Source organism: Artibeus jamaicensis, unplaced genomic scaffold (assembly GCF_021234435.1).
Source record: "Artibeus jamaicensis isolate MK-2021 breed Jamaican fruit bat unplaced genomic scaffold, CSHL_Jam_final contig_391, whole genome shotgun sequence".
Lineage (NCBI taxonomy): Eukaryota > Metazoa > Chordata > Mammalia > Chiroptera > Phyllostomidae > Artibeus > Artibeus jamaicensis.
In genome coordinates this window covers 20,218,882-20,234,623 of record NW_026521814.1, presented here as the reverse complement: position 1 = coordinate 20,234,623, position 15,742 = coordinate 20,218,882, and the positions used below count along the sequence as shown (strand labels likewise).

The 15,742-nt window shown below is 37.7% G+C and overlaps 1 protein-coding gene across 1 annotated transcript in view; it reads right to left on the bottom strand.

The window, feature by feature from the left end:
* Positions 1-9,075, bottom strand: part of ZNF804A (zinc finger protein 804A) — a 274,940-nt gene extending 265,865 nt beyond the window's left edge. The window contains exon 1 of the mRNA XM_037152018.2: positions 8,732-9,075. Coding sequence (XP_037007913.2) covers positions 8,732-8,842 — 111 coding nt within the window. The 5' untranslated portion in view covers positions 8,843-9,075. The remainder of the gene's footprint in view (positions 1-8,731) is intronic.
* Between the last annotated feature and the right edge of the window lie 6,667 nt (positions 9,076-15,742).

Sequence of the window (15,742 nt, the reverse complement as noted above, 5' to 3'; positions counted from 1 at the left end):
AAGAGTTGAGATTAGAGAAGGCCAGAAGCTGCTTACACCTCTGCTGGCTTTGGGACTGGCAGACGAAGTGGGAGAATACAATAATAATTTGGGAATCTCTGAGAGAACCATTTTGCAAAGCTAGAAGGTCCCTTGTGACTAAAACTGATTAGGATGCTGAAAGGTAGAATCTCTGGGAGAGCGATGAGAATGAAGAGACCCATGTGGTGGTGCTGTGGTGATTAATGAGGAATGAGATGAAACAAATGTCCCATGCCGTCTGACCCCTAATACACAGGAAAACTTTAAATAGCAATTACCCCATAATTACTAAAAGAAAAGTTACATTTTTTTTCTCTCCCCTTTGACATTGTAAATCTTGTCATGTCTTTAAAATGTTAAACTGTAGCCCTTGCTGGTGAGGCTCAGTGGATTGAGTGCCAGCCTGCAAACCAAAGGATCACTGGTTCAATTCCCAGTGGGGGTACACGCCTGGGCTGCAGGCCAGGTCCCCAGTCAGGGGCACATGAGAGGCAACCACACATTGATGTTTCTCTCCCTCTCTTTCTCCCTCACTTCCCCTCTATAAAAATAAATAAATAAATAAATAACTTTACAATAAAAAGACATAATTTAAAAAGATCATAATAGTGAATCGGGTAAGAATTTCTAAAATTTGATGAAAAACTGATAAATTTATAAAACTGTTAACGAAAGATACAGATGAATACAAATTAATTACAACAGATTAATCCAACTGATGAAGATCATTATAGTGTTTAAGAATTCATTTAAAGCATTGCTGGCACTTTAATATTTTGTTTTTAGATTTAAAAGACCTCCTTTTCTCCTCTCTTTAAAAGTATCTATAACTCACAGCAACTTGGTAAAGTATTTATTTGCAACAGAAGTTGAAATATCTTTCTCCAGACATGACCTCTTTAGAATTCAGAAACTCTTATTTAACGCTCTATTTTCATGACAATATTTGTATCTGTTTAAGTTTAATAAGAACTATGTGCCTAAGTCCAGCGAGATCTATTCTCTTTGTAATAGAGCACAACTGGACAAGTCCTCAGTGTGCTTTTGAAATCCAATTGGAGATTTTGTATGAAAAGTTCTAGCCAAGCCTATGTGTAAACACTATTTTTGCTGCATTCATGTAAGTATTCAGGCCGATTTTATCAAAAGTAGACTTAATTTGCAAACAAATTAATCTTATTATGGTTATCCTTGATAGAAACAGGGATGAGTATGGAGAAGAAAATTGTATTTCAGTGATACCCCTTTGTGGATATCATAATGCTATTGTCTTTGATGTTTTGATTTCAACCTGTAAAATGGACTGAATCCTAAATTCTTCAGATCTCCTCCAATATATGGTAAAGACTCTTTAAACGAACACTTTCAAGTTTCTCCCACTACTTTGACTTGGAATCACTATATAAAACTGCCCTTTACTCAAAGTCATGCAGACTAAAGCTGCACGACCTGACATAAACTTTGGAGAAGTTGCCTCAACAGCTCCTATGTGGACCGTATTCATGACTGTTGTTAGGTAGCCACTCAGAAAGACTGCCAGGGATGTTCAAACTGCAAACCAGAAAAATCTGTCTGGTTGCCATGGCTTGCCTTCACTCCATCTAAAAATGCTTCTAACCTGACATCTAGAAATTTTCTCAGCTGGCTGATCTCCAAACTCGGAAACTGAATTTATAATTTGCTCAAACTATTAACCTTTGTTTTCCCTCTGTTTCTGTAGAAATACCTCTCATGAAGTTACCTGACTGCTCATGCCATATGGATATGGCTTAATTTTCGTGGAAGCTCACCTGTAACACGGCCTCCTGAAAGAAAACATCTTCACGTTCATCCTGTCCTAAGTAATCGTGAGGATGTGTTTGCTAATGCATCATGTTATGCTTATGTAAATAACTTAAATAATTGAAATCCAATTACACATTACCCAAGTAATTGTTGATTGACTTAGAAAGGGGAAATCTGAATCTGATTATAAACCATTTGAGTTAATTAATTGATTAAATTTTGACTCCTGGGAGTCTCTGCTTTGGGGAAATTGCCAATAGTTGGTTATTATTCTCCTTAAAGTCATCATATTAACCTCTCTAGCGCATTGTATGCTCTCAAAGGATTTAAATTCCTGCAGGCAGCCACTCACATCAAATGTAACCATCAAGGTCAGACATCCGGATGAAACAATAACCACATAAATGATGAAGATGGTGACCACACAACACTCCTGTTTGCCTGTGTGACTAATGGAAATAGCCAGTGTGTGATTCTTGAGCCTGACTACATCACTGGTGATGAGCAAAAATACTGCTGTCTTGGTTGGTTGTTCTCCCAGTTGGCTGAGAGAATGGCCAACATGGGGGAATAGTCAAATACAAAAACAAATGGAGACCAGCCTGAAAATACCCCAAGCAGACAAAACCAGTTTAGTCATACAACTTTAATCTGGCTTATTTTGCAAGACTAACTTGAGCTGGATAATTTCTTTCTTAATCATAAGCAAAACATGAACTCTTTTCCGAAGGTTGATATGAGGTAACCACTGAAAATTCTAGTAGTATAAGCAATCACTGTGAAGGATAGTCACTGATTTTTCACTACATGAGCTGTTTTATAACAATATCCCCCTGAATTCAAAATAAAATTCTATGTTTTGGTTGGAGTGTTCCTGGATTACATACTATCTTGTGGTTGTGTGAACAATAAACTTGTACTAATTTCTGCAGCAGATTCTTGAATAACGTCCTTTCATTAAATGTCATTTCGTTATAAACGCTGATGAAAAATTCAATCAATCCATTGCAGCCGGGACCATTGTGTGTGTGAAGGGAGTCTGTTCTCCCCATGTCTGTGTGGATTTCCTCCAGGGACTCTGGTCTCCTCCCATCAAGATGTGCACATCAGATGACGACGTGTCTGAATTGTCCCACCCTAGGTGAGCGGGGTGTGGCTGTGAGTGGCCCTGAGACACCAGAGCATCCTCTCTATGTGGGGTCCTGCTCCATGTGCTGAGCTGTCAAGACAGGCTCTGGCCAATCAGCACCCTGAGCTGGATGGAATAAGTGGGTTGAAAAATAATGATCTTACTTATTTTTAACTTTTCTTAAATGTATGTATAGGTCACATTTATTCCAATGTTTAATGTTAAAAGTGTTTTTGGGTCTTTGCCCTGGCTGGTGTAGCTCAGTGGATTGAGTGCTGGCCTGCAAACCAAACAACCTCGGTTCAATTCCCAATCAAGGCACACGCCTGGGTTGCAGGCCAGTTCCCAGCAGAGGATGCAGGGGAGGCAACCATACATTGATATTTCTCTCCCTCTCTCCTTCCCTTCCCCTCTAAAGATAAATAAATAAAATCTTTTTAAAAAGTGTTTTGGGTCTTTATTTAGAAGTTCAGTGATGTTTTTGTGACCAGAAATATGACATACAAACACAACTCTTATTTACATAAATTAGCCTATGGTAAAATTGGTTTCATTGTACACCATTTTGTTTGAGGTTGCCATTTCCAAGAACTTACAGACAACATTAAGCAAGGACTTCCTGTACTTCAAAGTTATTGGTTTTACTTCTGTTATTTCTGAACTTTTGATACATGGTGCACTCTAAATAAACTACTTCAGCAGATGAATTTGGCCTTGAATACAACATATGAAATCTATGGACTAGATAGTTCTCTAGGCTCTTACTGATCTGTAAAAATGTAATTGCAGTCATCAATAACCTAGAAAATACTGGTACAGAACAGTGAAGTGAAGACAAGATGGTATATCACTATTTGAATTATAGCTATCAAAAACAAGTCAATATTTTATGAACTAACATGGTGTGTTGCAGTCATGGGTATCAGTTGACAATATCTGCCTTAAAATATTGCTTAAAGTTTTAGTAAGTAATAACATAAATAATTTAAAGTTATTTTTCTTGCTTGAATAATGTCTTCTGAAAATGCGCAAGCTGCAAAGTTTTGCTAGAATAACAAAATAAGTACAGGAAAAGAATACATGACACCTTACGTTCGGAAAAGTGAGACAAGATGATCTCTAACTCTGAATGTATAATAGTTTAAAACAAACTTGGAAAAATATATACTGACTGATTAAGTGAACAAGTTTATAAAGTAGGAAAGATTGGAAATATATTAGAATATCATCCTAATTCACCCTCACCCTTGACCTTAGTCGTGGAGATTAACCTAACAATGATAATTTTCCATCACTTATTCAGAAATTGATATCTTTAGTCTTATGTACAATCTTAAATGCCACATAAATGGGTTTCAATGACTGCAGGAACATTTCAAATTACACTCCCTGGGAAATATAAAAGTGTATCAGGGAATGACATAAAAATAATGTTATGTTAGGTGATGATAATTAGAACTAAAGGCCATATAGTAAGTTTCAAAGACCTCACCTAATTTTTTTGAGTTCCTGTATACCCAAAAGAAAACCCCAGAATATTTTTAAACTTTTCAAAATGAATACATGTGAAAATGTTCTGAGTGACAAGAAACCTGCAAACATGTCAAAATTCATGAATACTTTTTCATCACATTAAAAATGAACGTGAGCATCCCTGAACACAACCTAACTCACACCGTTTAACACAAAATACCCAGCACAGAGACTGTGGTGCCTAGAATTGGGCACGACAATTGTGGTTTACAATTGAGTCACCTCAATAAATCTGGATGAACTCCAATGTATTGAGAACCCATTAACAAATTAATTCTTCTTTTCTTACCAAACCTGGTACTTGAAATATTGGAAAGACAAGGCAGCCTATAGAAACAATGGTTAGGCCAGATGGATATTACTGATGTTTCCATATTGAACAAGAAAGACAAGAAGTGAAATAAACTTGAACTCCAATTATTTTGTAAATCAGGCACTATTTCTAAATACCTGGAGGCAAACGGACAAGTAGAATGTTTTTAAAAAATAGGTGACATCAATATCATCTTTTTATCAGTATGAATATTATCATAGCGACTGCTACAAATTCCATAATTCAGTACATAAATTATAAAGAAAATATGCCTGGAGTCAGGAAATCTGCATTATACTATTGATTCAATGCATCACTGCTAAACCATCAACCATTCCTTCTGAATTCCATGGTCAATAAAACAGACATAATACTCTTACGCGATACAAAAATGCTAATTGACTAACAGAATGTAATGAGCAAAATGGTAATGATTTCCAGAGTTTAGAGGCAAACTCCAAACTCTGTATTAAAAGTGATTAAATTATATTTAAATTTTGTATTAAATATATAATATACATTTAAATGTTTTAAAACACATAATTACGACAAAAAATTGTATAACAAAATGTCTTTATCCAGTAAACAATTACATACTAAATGGTAGCTTGCGAATATATAAGAAATAAAATGACTATGAGTGAAAAGTAAACTTAATTCATTCTTATTAAACCATATAACTTATTCAGAATTTTCTGGAACACTAATTAAATAATAATTTATTTCTTATTCCATGGAATTAAAACTATATCACAAATATGGTGCTATTCATAACAGAAATTGTGACAAGCATAATGACCTTTCTCTTTGCTTTAAGACATTGGAAAATAGAAATTTGCATATGTTCAGTTAAAATTGTCAAGAGAAATATACTTAAAGGCTCAGGAATAGGGTCAAGATTGACAATAGACAATTTATAAACACTTTTAAAAACTTTGTGTGTGTGAGTGGCCTAATGTGACCTATTGAAAGGACTGTGTATTTTGATAATCTCACCCATGTGACTGACTGGCAGGATTACATTCTGGATTTAGGACTACAAACAATTAATCAAAGTCAATGAAACTTTTGTTTTACTCTATAAGTAATTTTATTCTTTAACTTCTAGTTTCTTGAAATATTATTGTAGGAACAGTTATAGACCACCTTATAAGAGTTCAATGATATTTTGAAGACTATAACATCATTTTTTAAATCTAAATATAAAAAATTTTCAGAATATCCATTAGTTATGCAGTGATTGAAAATAATTAGAAATTATTTGGAAAAATTAAAATACCTTTTCTCCAGGTGGTTTTACACTGTAAGTTGTAACTTTTGTGAAAAAAAGCACTGGAAACATTAAAATCCTTTTAAGTTAATACACATTTTAAAATGTAAGAATTAGATAATTTTTAAAAGAAAAAATTCAAAATGTGTGAAAATCAAATACACAAAAAAGTAGAAAAGATCTCAATCTTTATTCTACGAAGCAGACATTAAAAACACAATAATCATGAATTTTTACTTGAAAATGTACAAAATGTAACATATTTACAATTTTAAAGTAATATTTGTGTTTTTTATAAGGATGTTAAGTCTGAGAAGTTTCAGGTTCAGTTTTCTGGTTATACCTTATAGTAAGTTTTAGTTAACTATAAGTATCTATTAAGAATGTAAGAATGTTTATAAAGTATAAATGCTTTTTAATAGACAATGCACTTATAAATATATTTAGAACCTCTTCTGTTATACTTAAATAATAGGCATAAATGTAATTTTCTTCTATAACAAAATCACCAAAAGGTATACAAAACAAACATATTACAACTACTACTTTAAAGTAATAGTTTCAAATATAGTTGGACCATACATGAAAATTTATATACTTTCAGTTAGTGTAAACTTTTTACACAGGAAATACAAACTTTCTCAGTTTATGAACATAACCTAAAAAGACTACCTATGAAGTCCTGATAAGTTCTTTTATTATAATTAAGACAAATATGATAGGAGCTATTTCTAAACCTTCTTATCTCACTTTGTTGCTTCTGACACTTGTATATATTTAGATTTGTTCACCTCATAAAAGTAGCTGCTTTTCACACCTATTTTAATGCCAAACCAAGGCTTTAACCTATTCTTTGTTAATATGCGTGATAAAGAACCAATAAATTTCAAACCCACGGCAAGCAAATAGGCATAAGCAAGTTTAAACATTGTTAGAAACCAAGGTTGATTTAAGCAGCAAGGTTACCATAATTTTAACAAATTAAGGTTTAGCAATGTTTTTTTTTCTATGAACTCTGCTGTGCAGTTTTATCACCTATAAAATGAGATCTTGTTTTCCCTTCTCCCCTAAGAGAAACTTGATTTTAAAATAAAAGACGGAACATACTTTTTTTTAATGAAGGATTCCACCCTCCCCCCAAAAAAAACACTCACTTTCCTACACAGTTGAGTTCTCTAAATAGAGCTAGAATAGTCTTAATTCCCTTAGCGGTTGTCTACTGCTCTGAGTAAGATGATGGAACAGTACTTTTACTTTCTTTTATTCAACAGCAACAACAACCAACAATTTTATCCAGAACAATGATAAAAAGCAACAAACTATCCTTGCTTCTTTGCATCTTAAATGAGCTGAGAGGAATGGTCCAACAGATTCATGGGAAAAAGAAAAAATAAATCAAATGCATCACATCAATGTCAGAATTCACTTAAAACTTCTGATGAGAACTTTTTATTCTTGAAAAACACAACACAGCACATTGTTGTTTTTTTTAATCGTAGAATCGTTTTTAAGATATGCAAAGAAAAATAGATTAAGAATACTATATTTGAATTTGTGCTAACTGGATCTGTCCATAAACTACACAAAAAGTGGGGTGGCGGGAAGGGGTGCTGCTTGCTAACAGTTCCAGACTTTAGTAAAACACACATTTGCATATTTCTACTTTTTTCTGGCTCTACTCTCTTGGCAGTGTTTAGCCTAATGAGCCTTCCCTTTGTTTCTTCTTCTTCTTCTCTCTTTTTTTTTTTTTCTTTATTGAAGTGTATACTTCTCTGGAGATACCAATACATGGGAGTCAGTTCTGCAGGGAGGTTTTATAGCTTAGAGGGGATTTGAAAGAAAGTTAATAGCTATAACCTGGCACTATCTCAAAGCTCAGCACATCTCCCACCAATCAGGAGTGCTCTTCCTCCTAGGATGCTGAAACACGTAGCTCTGTGGTCCAGTGAGACCCTCCCAGCGACTGCACGGGCTCTGTTTGTGCAGCCTGTTTCCTAGTGGCCCTGACTGTAACCCAAAGCTCGCCCCTCACACTTATCTCCGAGCTCTTTCGAGTGTATAGCTTAAAGTTGACAGCATGGGGGGTCTGGAGTCACTCTGTTCAGCTTAGTACGGACAACTTCTCACGAGAGAAGTTGGCTCCCGGTCCTTCAGGAGACCGCCGAATACAAACTCCTCCCGAGACCATCACTCGGTCCCGCCACTTGCTCCACGCCACGAGCCCCATGGCTCCCTGCCTCCATCAGAGACACTCACATCATTTACCTTCAGCCTCTTAAGCCGAAAAATGTCACTGGGTTATTTGGGGTTAGGGGTTTCTCCTTTTCTTTCTTAAGAAAGAAAATTGCTGGCACAGTTTGCTTCCAATGAGGAGACACGGTGGTAATCTTCAGCATTGTGGAGCGAGGTGCAGTCCGGAGCGTTGGCGAAGTGTCAGCCAAAGCCCTGGATCCCGGCTTCCCTAAGATCCCTGCCTTTGCTACGCCTAATTCTCACCCTACGCCCACGAGATAAAGACAGGAGGCATTAGGAACCAAACTGGAAACCAGATCGAATTGCGACACCTTCAAAATCCCTCAGTAACCTCGATCCTCTAATGCCCTCTTGGGAGAGAGACAGGCAGAGGAGAGGAGAGGAGAGAACGTGGAGAGAGAGAAAAAGGAGAGGGAAGAGAGATTACCAGAGTTTTGTTCCCGTTCTTGCTGAGAGGGCCCCGGAAAACTCCCTTGATGTTGCGAAAGTGTCCGTTGCTGAGATGCGTGGAGCTGATGACAATGTAGTAACACTCCATGGGGCAGCCGCCGCCTCTCCCAGCGCAGCCGCCTCTGCCCCCGCAGCCGCCGCTTCCGCGCACCCCAAGCCCGCAGCCGCAGGGCGCCGAGCCGGGGAGGCCGGGCCGGGGACCCGCCGGGAGGGCGAGCCGCCGCCTCCCTCGCGCGCCCCGGGGAGACCGGCTCGCTACGCGCCTCTGCCGTGCGCTCCCGGGCTCCGCCGCCTCCGCATCCTCGCCGCGCTGCCCCCGGTCTCCGCCTCTCTCCTAACTCGCCTCGGGGCGCTGCTCCCGCTGCAGGATCGCGGGCGGGGAGTGGCCGGCCGGGCCGCCGAACGGAGCGCGGCCGGAGTCAGTGCGAGCGCCGCGGCCGAGCGGAGCGGGGCAGCGGGAGCCGCGGGAGCCGCAGCGGCGGCAGCGGCAGCGGCGGCGGCAGCATCCCCCGCGCTCGGCGGCTGCGCTCGGAGTTGCAGCCGCTGGCGGGCATGAGTGTTATTATAGTGCGCGGCGTTGCCGGTCCATTGCACTGAGCCAATGGCAGGGAGCCACTGGGCTGATACTGAGAGCTGTCAGAGGAGTACATCTGTCACCCGCTGCCGCCCCCGCCCGCCACGCCCCCCTCCCGGCGCCGCGGGGACCGGGTCGCGCGGGCCGGTGAGCGAGTGGGAGCGCGCGGCGTGGGGGACGCCCCCTGGCCGCGGCCGCAGCGGGCCGGCCACCGGAGGCTCCGCGGGCAGGAGGTGGAGCGGTCGCACCGAGAAGTGGGAGACTCCCAGAAGGTGGGGGCGGAGGGGAAGGGGAAGAGGCCGAGGTTTCCTGCCTGGCAGTCGGGGTTGGGGGAGGTGGCGAAGGGGAATAAATAAATTAATAATTCAAATCCCCAAAACCAATTTCTTCCAACTGCAGCGCATCCAGGCAGGTGCCAGCAGATAGATGTCTCTCTCTCGAGATAGTTGTCACCCTTTGGGTTTGGCTTATTTGATTTTATTTGTTTTAATGTATTTTTAGTTGGGATGCTGGATCCTGTTCAAAATCTTACAGAAAGAAAATGTCCCCCCACCCACCCACCCCCTTCTCCCATTTGTAGAGATCATATGTGCTTGTGTTGGTAGTTTTTTTTTGGGGGGTGGGGCGCGTGGGGAGGGGAGTTGTGCGGATGCAAGTGAAAGTGGATAGGCAAAAATAGGGGTTCTTGGTTTATGTGTTCCTCGCCCCAAGTGGCGTTCCCCTCACCCACCTTTCCTGGGAACCTGGGGTCTTCCTAATTTGCCAAAGCTGAGGAAAGGAAAGGGAATCTTTGACGCAAAGAAGCAGCTGCCACGAGCTTGCTTGATATTTCTCTATAGTTCTTTTCTCACTACAGAGAGTGGTAGCGGGGGGGGGGGGGGGGGGGGGGGGCGACAAAAACAAAAAAAGCGTTCGCCCTGGAAGCGACCACCGGAATGGAAAATCTCCTGCAAAGGAACTAATGGGCTGCTTTAGGGAAAATAGAAAATGGGGTCTGGTGTGTTCAGTTCCCTGAAGACAGGTTTTCCAGCTGATTTTTAAGGGACCAAGGAAGCCATAGGCCTGGATGTGCCCTGCCGCCCTGCCTCTCACCCAGCTGATTCTTTGTGTAAGTTTAAATCCTCCGAGGTGGTAGGGTGAGAGCATCCCGTCAGGTATATATAAGATTCATTAGTCTGCTCTTAAAAAGATCGATTAACAGACAGTGGGAGCCAGGAGATGGTGCCTTCAATGAATTTGCTGAAGGCTTTATTTTCCTTTTGCCTTGAATGGCTTAATTGGTTAAAGCAGATTCCAGACATTCTGATGCTTGTGCAGCAGAGGAAACCGCATTTTGATATAAACTGCGTTTATCTAGTTTATTTGAAGGTCAAGATTTCAAGATAGTCCATTCATGCTGTCCTATATATAAGATTCTTTATAGCTGTAACTCTGCACACCATAATATATGGTCCTCAAGTGAATCTGCCAGTTTGATTTTAATCTTTGAAGGAGAAAAATAAGAGAGGCAAACATTTATTAGAGAGGCAATAGTTATGTAAGTGAAGTATAACATATAGGGATAGAAGAGGAGTGTACTAGATTTATTTAAGGAAATTGTCCTTGTGCCATGCTTCAGTTTAAACAAAGAAAAAAAGTTGGTACAGATTGATCAAAGCTCATTATGAAGTGTCAGAATTATTTAGAGATACTTGTCTAAATTTCTCAGATATCCACTTGGGGGAGTCTGGAAATCTTGGGAAGAAAGGGAAAGCAAGAATTTATGAAACTTCTGTGCTCTGTGGAACAGGTCACCTAATAATGTGGTAGAATTCAGTATGAACACAATACTACTAGAAAAAATATTTAAGTGATCTCCACTAAATATTGTGTAGAAATTAAATCTATTTGGACTTATATAATTACAATGATTTTTTTACTATACTGTGAGGATGTAGGCATTCCCTGGAAACATCATTTTGGGAACAACTACTGACCTGTATGATTTCCACTATGTCGTTTGAAGTTTTGGAAACTTGCAGTCATTAAACAGAAGATAACTCTATCCCTGTTACTGAACCAAACCAGGGAGTATTTTAAGAAAATGGAAGATGTCCCATACATGTAAGAATTGGATAATGTAGTTTTCTTGTGTGTGCAAGTCATAATAGTCTGAGCAAGGTTTGTTGTTGTTGTCATTTTGCAATATTTTTCTTTCAAAATACTTCTGACAAAATATTAAGATCTTTATCTGTGTTATAAAGCTCACTTTCTGATTCAGGAAACAAAATCCACAGTAACATGAACTATTCCACTGGAACAGAGTATCATCTATATGGAATGTCATATTGTGTTTCTACTGGTATTGTTTATGTATCATATATATTATATATCTTATAATACATATAAAATGTTATAGTGAAATATTTGTTTATCTCTGAAAAGAGTCACTTAGAGTAGTCTACTTTTGTCATTTATGTGCTTGATAATACAATGGGGCGGCCTTTGACTGCCTCGTCTAAACCTATACATAAATGGTAGTAAGCACACCATAAATTTGCTGCCAGTACATGAAGGATGCTAATGATTAAAAAGAAAGGTAAAATTTCTGCATAAAACTTTTCTTATTATTTCTCTATATGACATTATTTCTCTATATGATAGGAAGTAACCTGTCCCAAACCTAATACTAAGTGTAATCAACAAGATTCTGTACTACATCTTGAACATACTTCAAAAGACAGTCAGGTTCCTTTGGTTTTCCCCAACCTATTAGCCACATCTGTAATGGTCATTCAAATAAAACTGTTAATCACACTGCATGATACCCACTATGCCATTACCAATGAGCTCAGTTGCCTGTGAATGCTTTATGATATCAACCTTAATATTCAGGAGAACAATGAACCACCACAATGCACAACCTGATTTGTCACTACAACAAACAGCTACTAGACATAATGGAATTCTTATATCAAAACATAAAAGAGCTTCCACTTGAATTTTGTTAAAAATGAAGTGACAAGTCAAGACGGAAATCAGGACTTTCTCATCATCTGAGAAAGAAAACCTTATGTGGCAATAAATTAAAATGAAAAACAGTGATAAATTATTGTACCCTTCCTCCTTGCTGCTTCTGTTTCTTACCTTTTGTCATTGTGCAAAGATAGAAGTACATAATAAGTAAGCATCTTTAAATCTACTGTTGTTTTACAGCCCCCTTGATGCTCATGGTCTCTTCCTATCATTTAAAAAAATCTGATTTCTATTATTAGTAACCATTTTGACATGAATTATTTCAATGGAACAATGTTATTCTAATTTTTAAAAATAAAAAAAAATGTTTCCCAATGACTTGGAGAATTTATATGAAGCTAAATCTCTAACTGCTGTTGTAAACATGCAGAATCAATATATCTTAATGAGAAAAATATATTTTAAAGTATTTATAGCTCACTAGGATTTAATTGCTAACTTTTCAGCTAAAGATATAATTCATAATTTAACTATAAAAGTTTTAAATGAGTGATTTTAGTCTAAAAAATTTACAGTTCATTTTTTTGCCACCACTACACTTCAATTATAGTTGGGGGCACTACACTTTCTACAAGTACAGTGCCCCCCTTAAATTTTCCCCCTTCTGAAATCTCAATTTAAATCAAGATCCTCCTTGTTCTGAGCTTGTACTGATTTACTTTTGGGTTACCTTGCTTAACCCAAATCTGGCCGCCAGGTTTCTGCTAAGCAACAGAATATTGTTCCTAACCCACTTTTGCCTCATGCACGATTCCAGGACCATTTGTTGGCGTGCAATGTAAAACCAAGGTCCTGCTACCTTTCCCAGACCAGTGGCTGGACCTCTGCATCTTGAATCTCTGGCCTGGTTCTCTCTGTCCAGATCTTCCAGAGGAAAGTAAATCTCTGAGTTTGCCTGCTGCTATTTAAGACCATATGTTGCTACCCCCTCATGCCTGAACATCTACTTCCCATCATTGCAATCACTGGATGTTTTTACTCTGTTAGTCTAGATTACTAAATGAATGATCCACAAATTAGATCCACTTTTGGGTCTTAGCAATTCTGCCTTACCTTAGCTGCTGTGAATCAAGTTCCTGTTTTTATGTCATCCCGAAGAAAAGAAAAAAGCATATTTCTGTTATTGCAGTGTTTTACAAATGTGTCTGTGATGTATTCTTGGTGGTTACAGGGTGTATTACTGGGATTAAAAACTGTATTTTTATTACTATATTAATCTTAATGTAATAGGCATATTCCTGATTATTTGTAAAATCATATAATGTAATGATAATTTGTAACTACGTCCTGTTCCTATATGTTTCTTTAGTTTGCCTGCATGTTTGTGATCACATTGGTGTCAAGTGTTACTGCTCGTATTGTTTTAGAAATGAGGAAAAGTCTAGAAACTTAACACATAGATGTTTTGCTTATCCTAAAATGTAACGAACAATATCATGACATGCTTCATGAGTGAAAGTGTGTTGTGGCTAAACTAGAGAAAATTAGTGGGAGACCTGTATCGCCACAGAGCACTCATATTCACCACAATCATCACAACTGCTTAGATCAGCCATGACACACTAATACAAACAAATTCATGTTTTGAGATGGGGTTTGGTTTATGCAAAGCAACACAGTCTGTTGTATAAAATTAAGATTGTAAATTTGAATACTTTGTTGTATTTTTATTTGATTTCTATTTTTTGTTTCATATTTACATAAGAGATCTAAACATATGGGTTTTTATAATTAGTTTGATGTTAACTAACGTGTTTAAGTAAAATTGTGCTACAAATGAAGCTCATCTATGCTAAGGAATATTTTAAAAAGACCTGTCCATTATTCAAATATGAAAAATAATTATAAATATTAGTCATGAGATATGTATTAAATAACCACGATGAATCTTATCTGCAGCTGATTTTATTATTGTATGATTTGAAAGTAGATTTTTCAAGGTAGTTATTAGTTAACTATATTAGGTAATACTTAACAGCAGATCCATCCTCCATATTTCTGTTTCTGTATTGCAATTCTACTGAGTTTAAGTGTGGGGGAGGAGTTGTTAAAAATAAGTACTGTATTTTAACAAGTCTAGTATCCCATCGGTTGCAACATGGACCCTTTTTTGTTTTCATTATAAAACATACTGGCAATTAACTGTAAGCAGCCACTTATTACAAGACATCTGAATTACAGAGGTGTGGAAAACAAACAAGCATTCTAGAAACAGAACCTAAATTTGGGAAGAGCTGCAACAACTATTACTATACTAGAAGCTGCTTTAAAATATTTCCAACTGAAGCAACCATGGAATATTGGACAGATAATGACTGAACTTCTTTAACGTCAGCAGTTTCATCTCCAAAAGAAAAGAAATAAGCCAGATATTATCTATATGTTTTCGAGCTTTAATTTCTCTGATTCTCTGGCAACTTGCCTAGAGTTGATATTGGTCAGGCCTGGAAGAACAGAACATCAATTTATTTTGAGAATGTATGTCTTGAATAGCTGGCAGAAATATAGAAATTATGAAAATGTGGGATTTAATGCAACTGTAAAAAGAATTAAAGAGAAATTTTGCAATTTTATTTAAGTTCAACCCTAAAAAGTAAATTAAACAATTTACATTATGCAGTTCTTTAACATGTCTTAAAAGAATGTGAGATTACCCATTGAGCAATAAAATATATTGATCTGATACTGGGTTTTAATCTTCTTTATCCCTTTAATTTTCAATTCTAATAAGTAGCATTGGGATAGATGCCAGAACAATGCTAATTTAAGAAGTAAAGTTACATTTCTAATATGTTGCCAAAGAAATTAATGCAATTGGATGCTATATAACTAATTTAGCAAAACGAATAAAGTGAAATAGATTATTATTATAAGTCAAGGAAAGAGATGAACTATTACTACCTTTTTAAGTTTTATGGTCCTTTTGGAAAGCAATCTGGCAAAATCTGTTAACATTAAAATTTCATAGGAATTTTCACCTAGAGATTGCATTCCTGGGACTCTCTACAAAGGATAAAAGAATTTTCACAAGAATATCTAATGCTCCATTATGTAATTGTTCATAGTTATAAAAATTTTTACAGGAAGCCCTGGCTGGTGTAGCTCAGTGGATTGAGCACGGGCCTGCGAACCAGAGTATCGTGGTTCAATTCCCAGTCAGGGCACATGCCTGGGTTGTAGGCCAGTTCCCAGCAAGGGACGCATGAGAAGCAACCATACATTGATATTTCTCTTCCTCTCTCTTTCCCTTCCCCTCTAAAGATAAATTTAAAAAATTTTTTAATGAAATTATATGTTTTATTAAAAGAAATGATCAATAAGGGAATGGTTACATGAATTGTTACATATTTTATTATACTTTTCATCTAATAAAATAATAAAGTGTATCTCTACCCATTA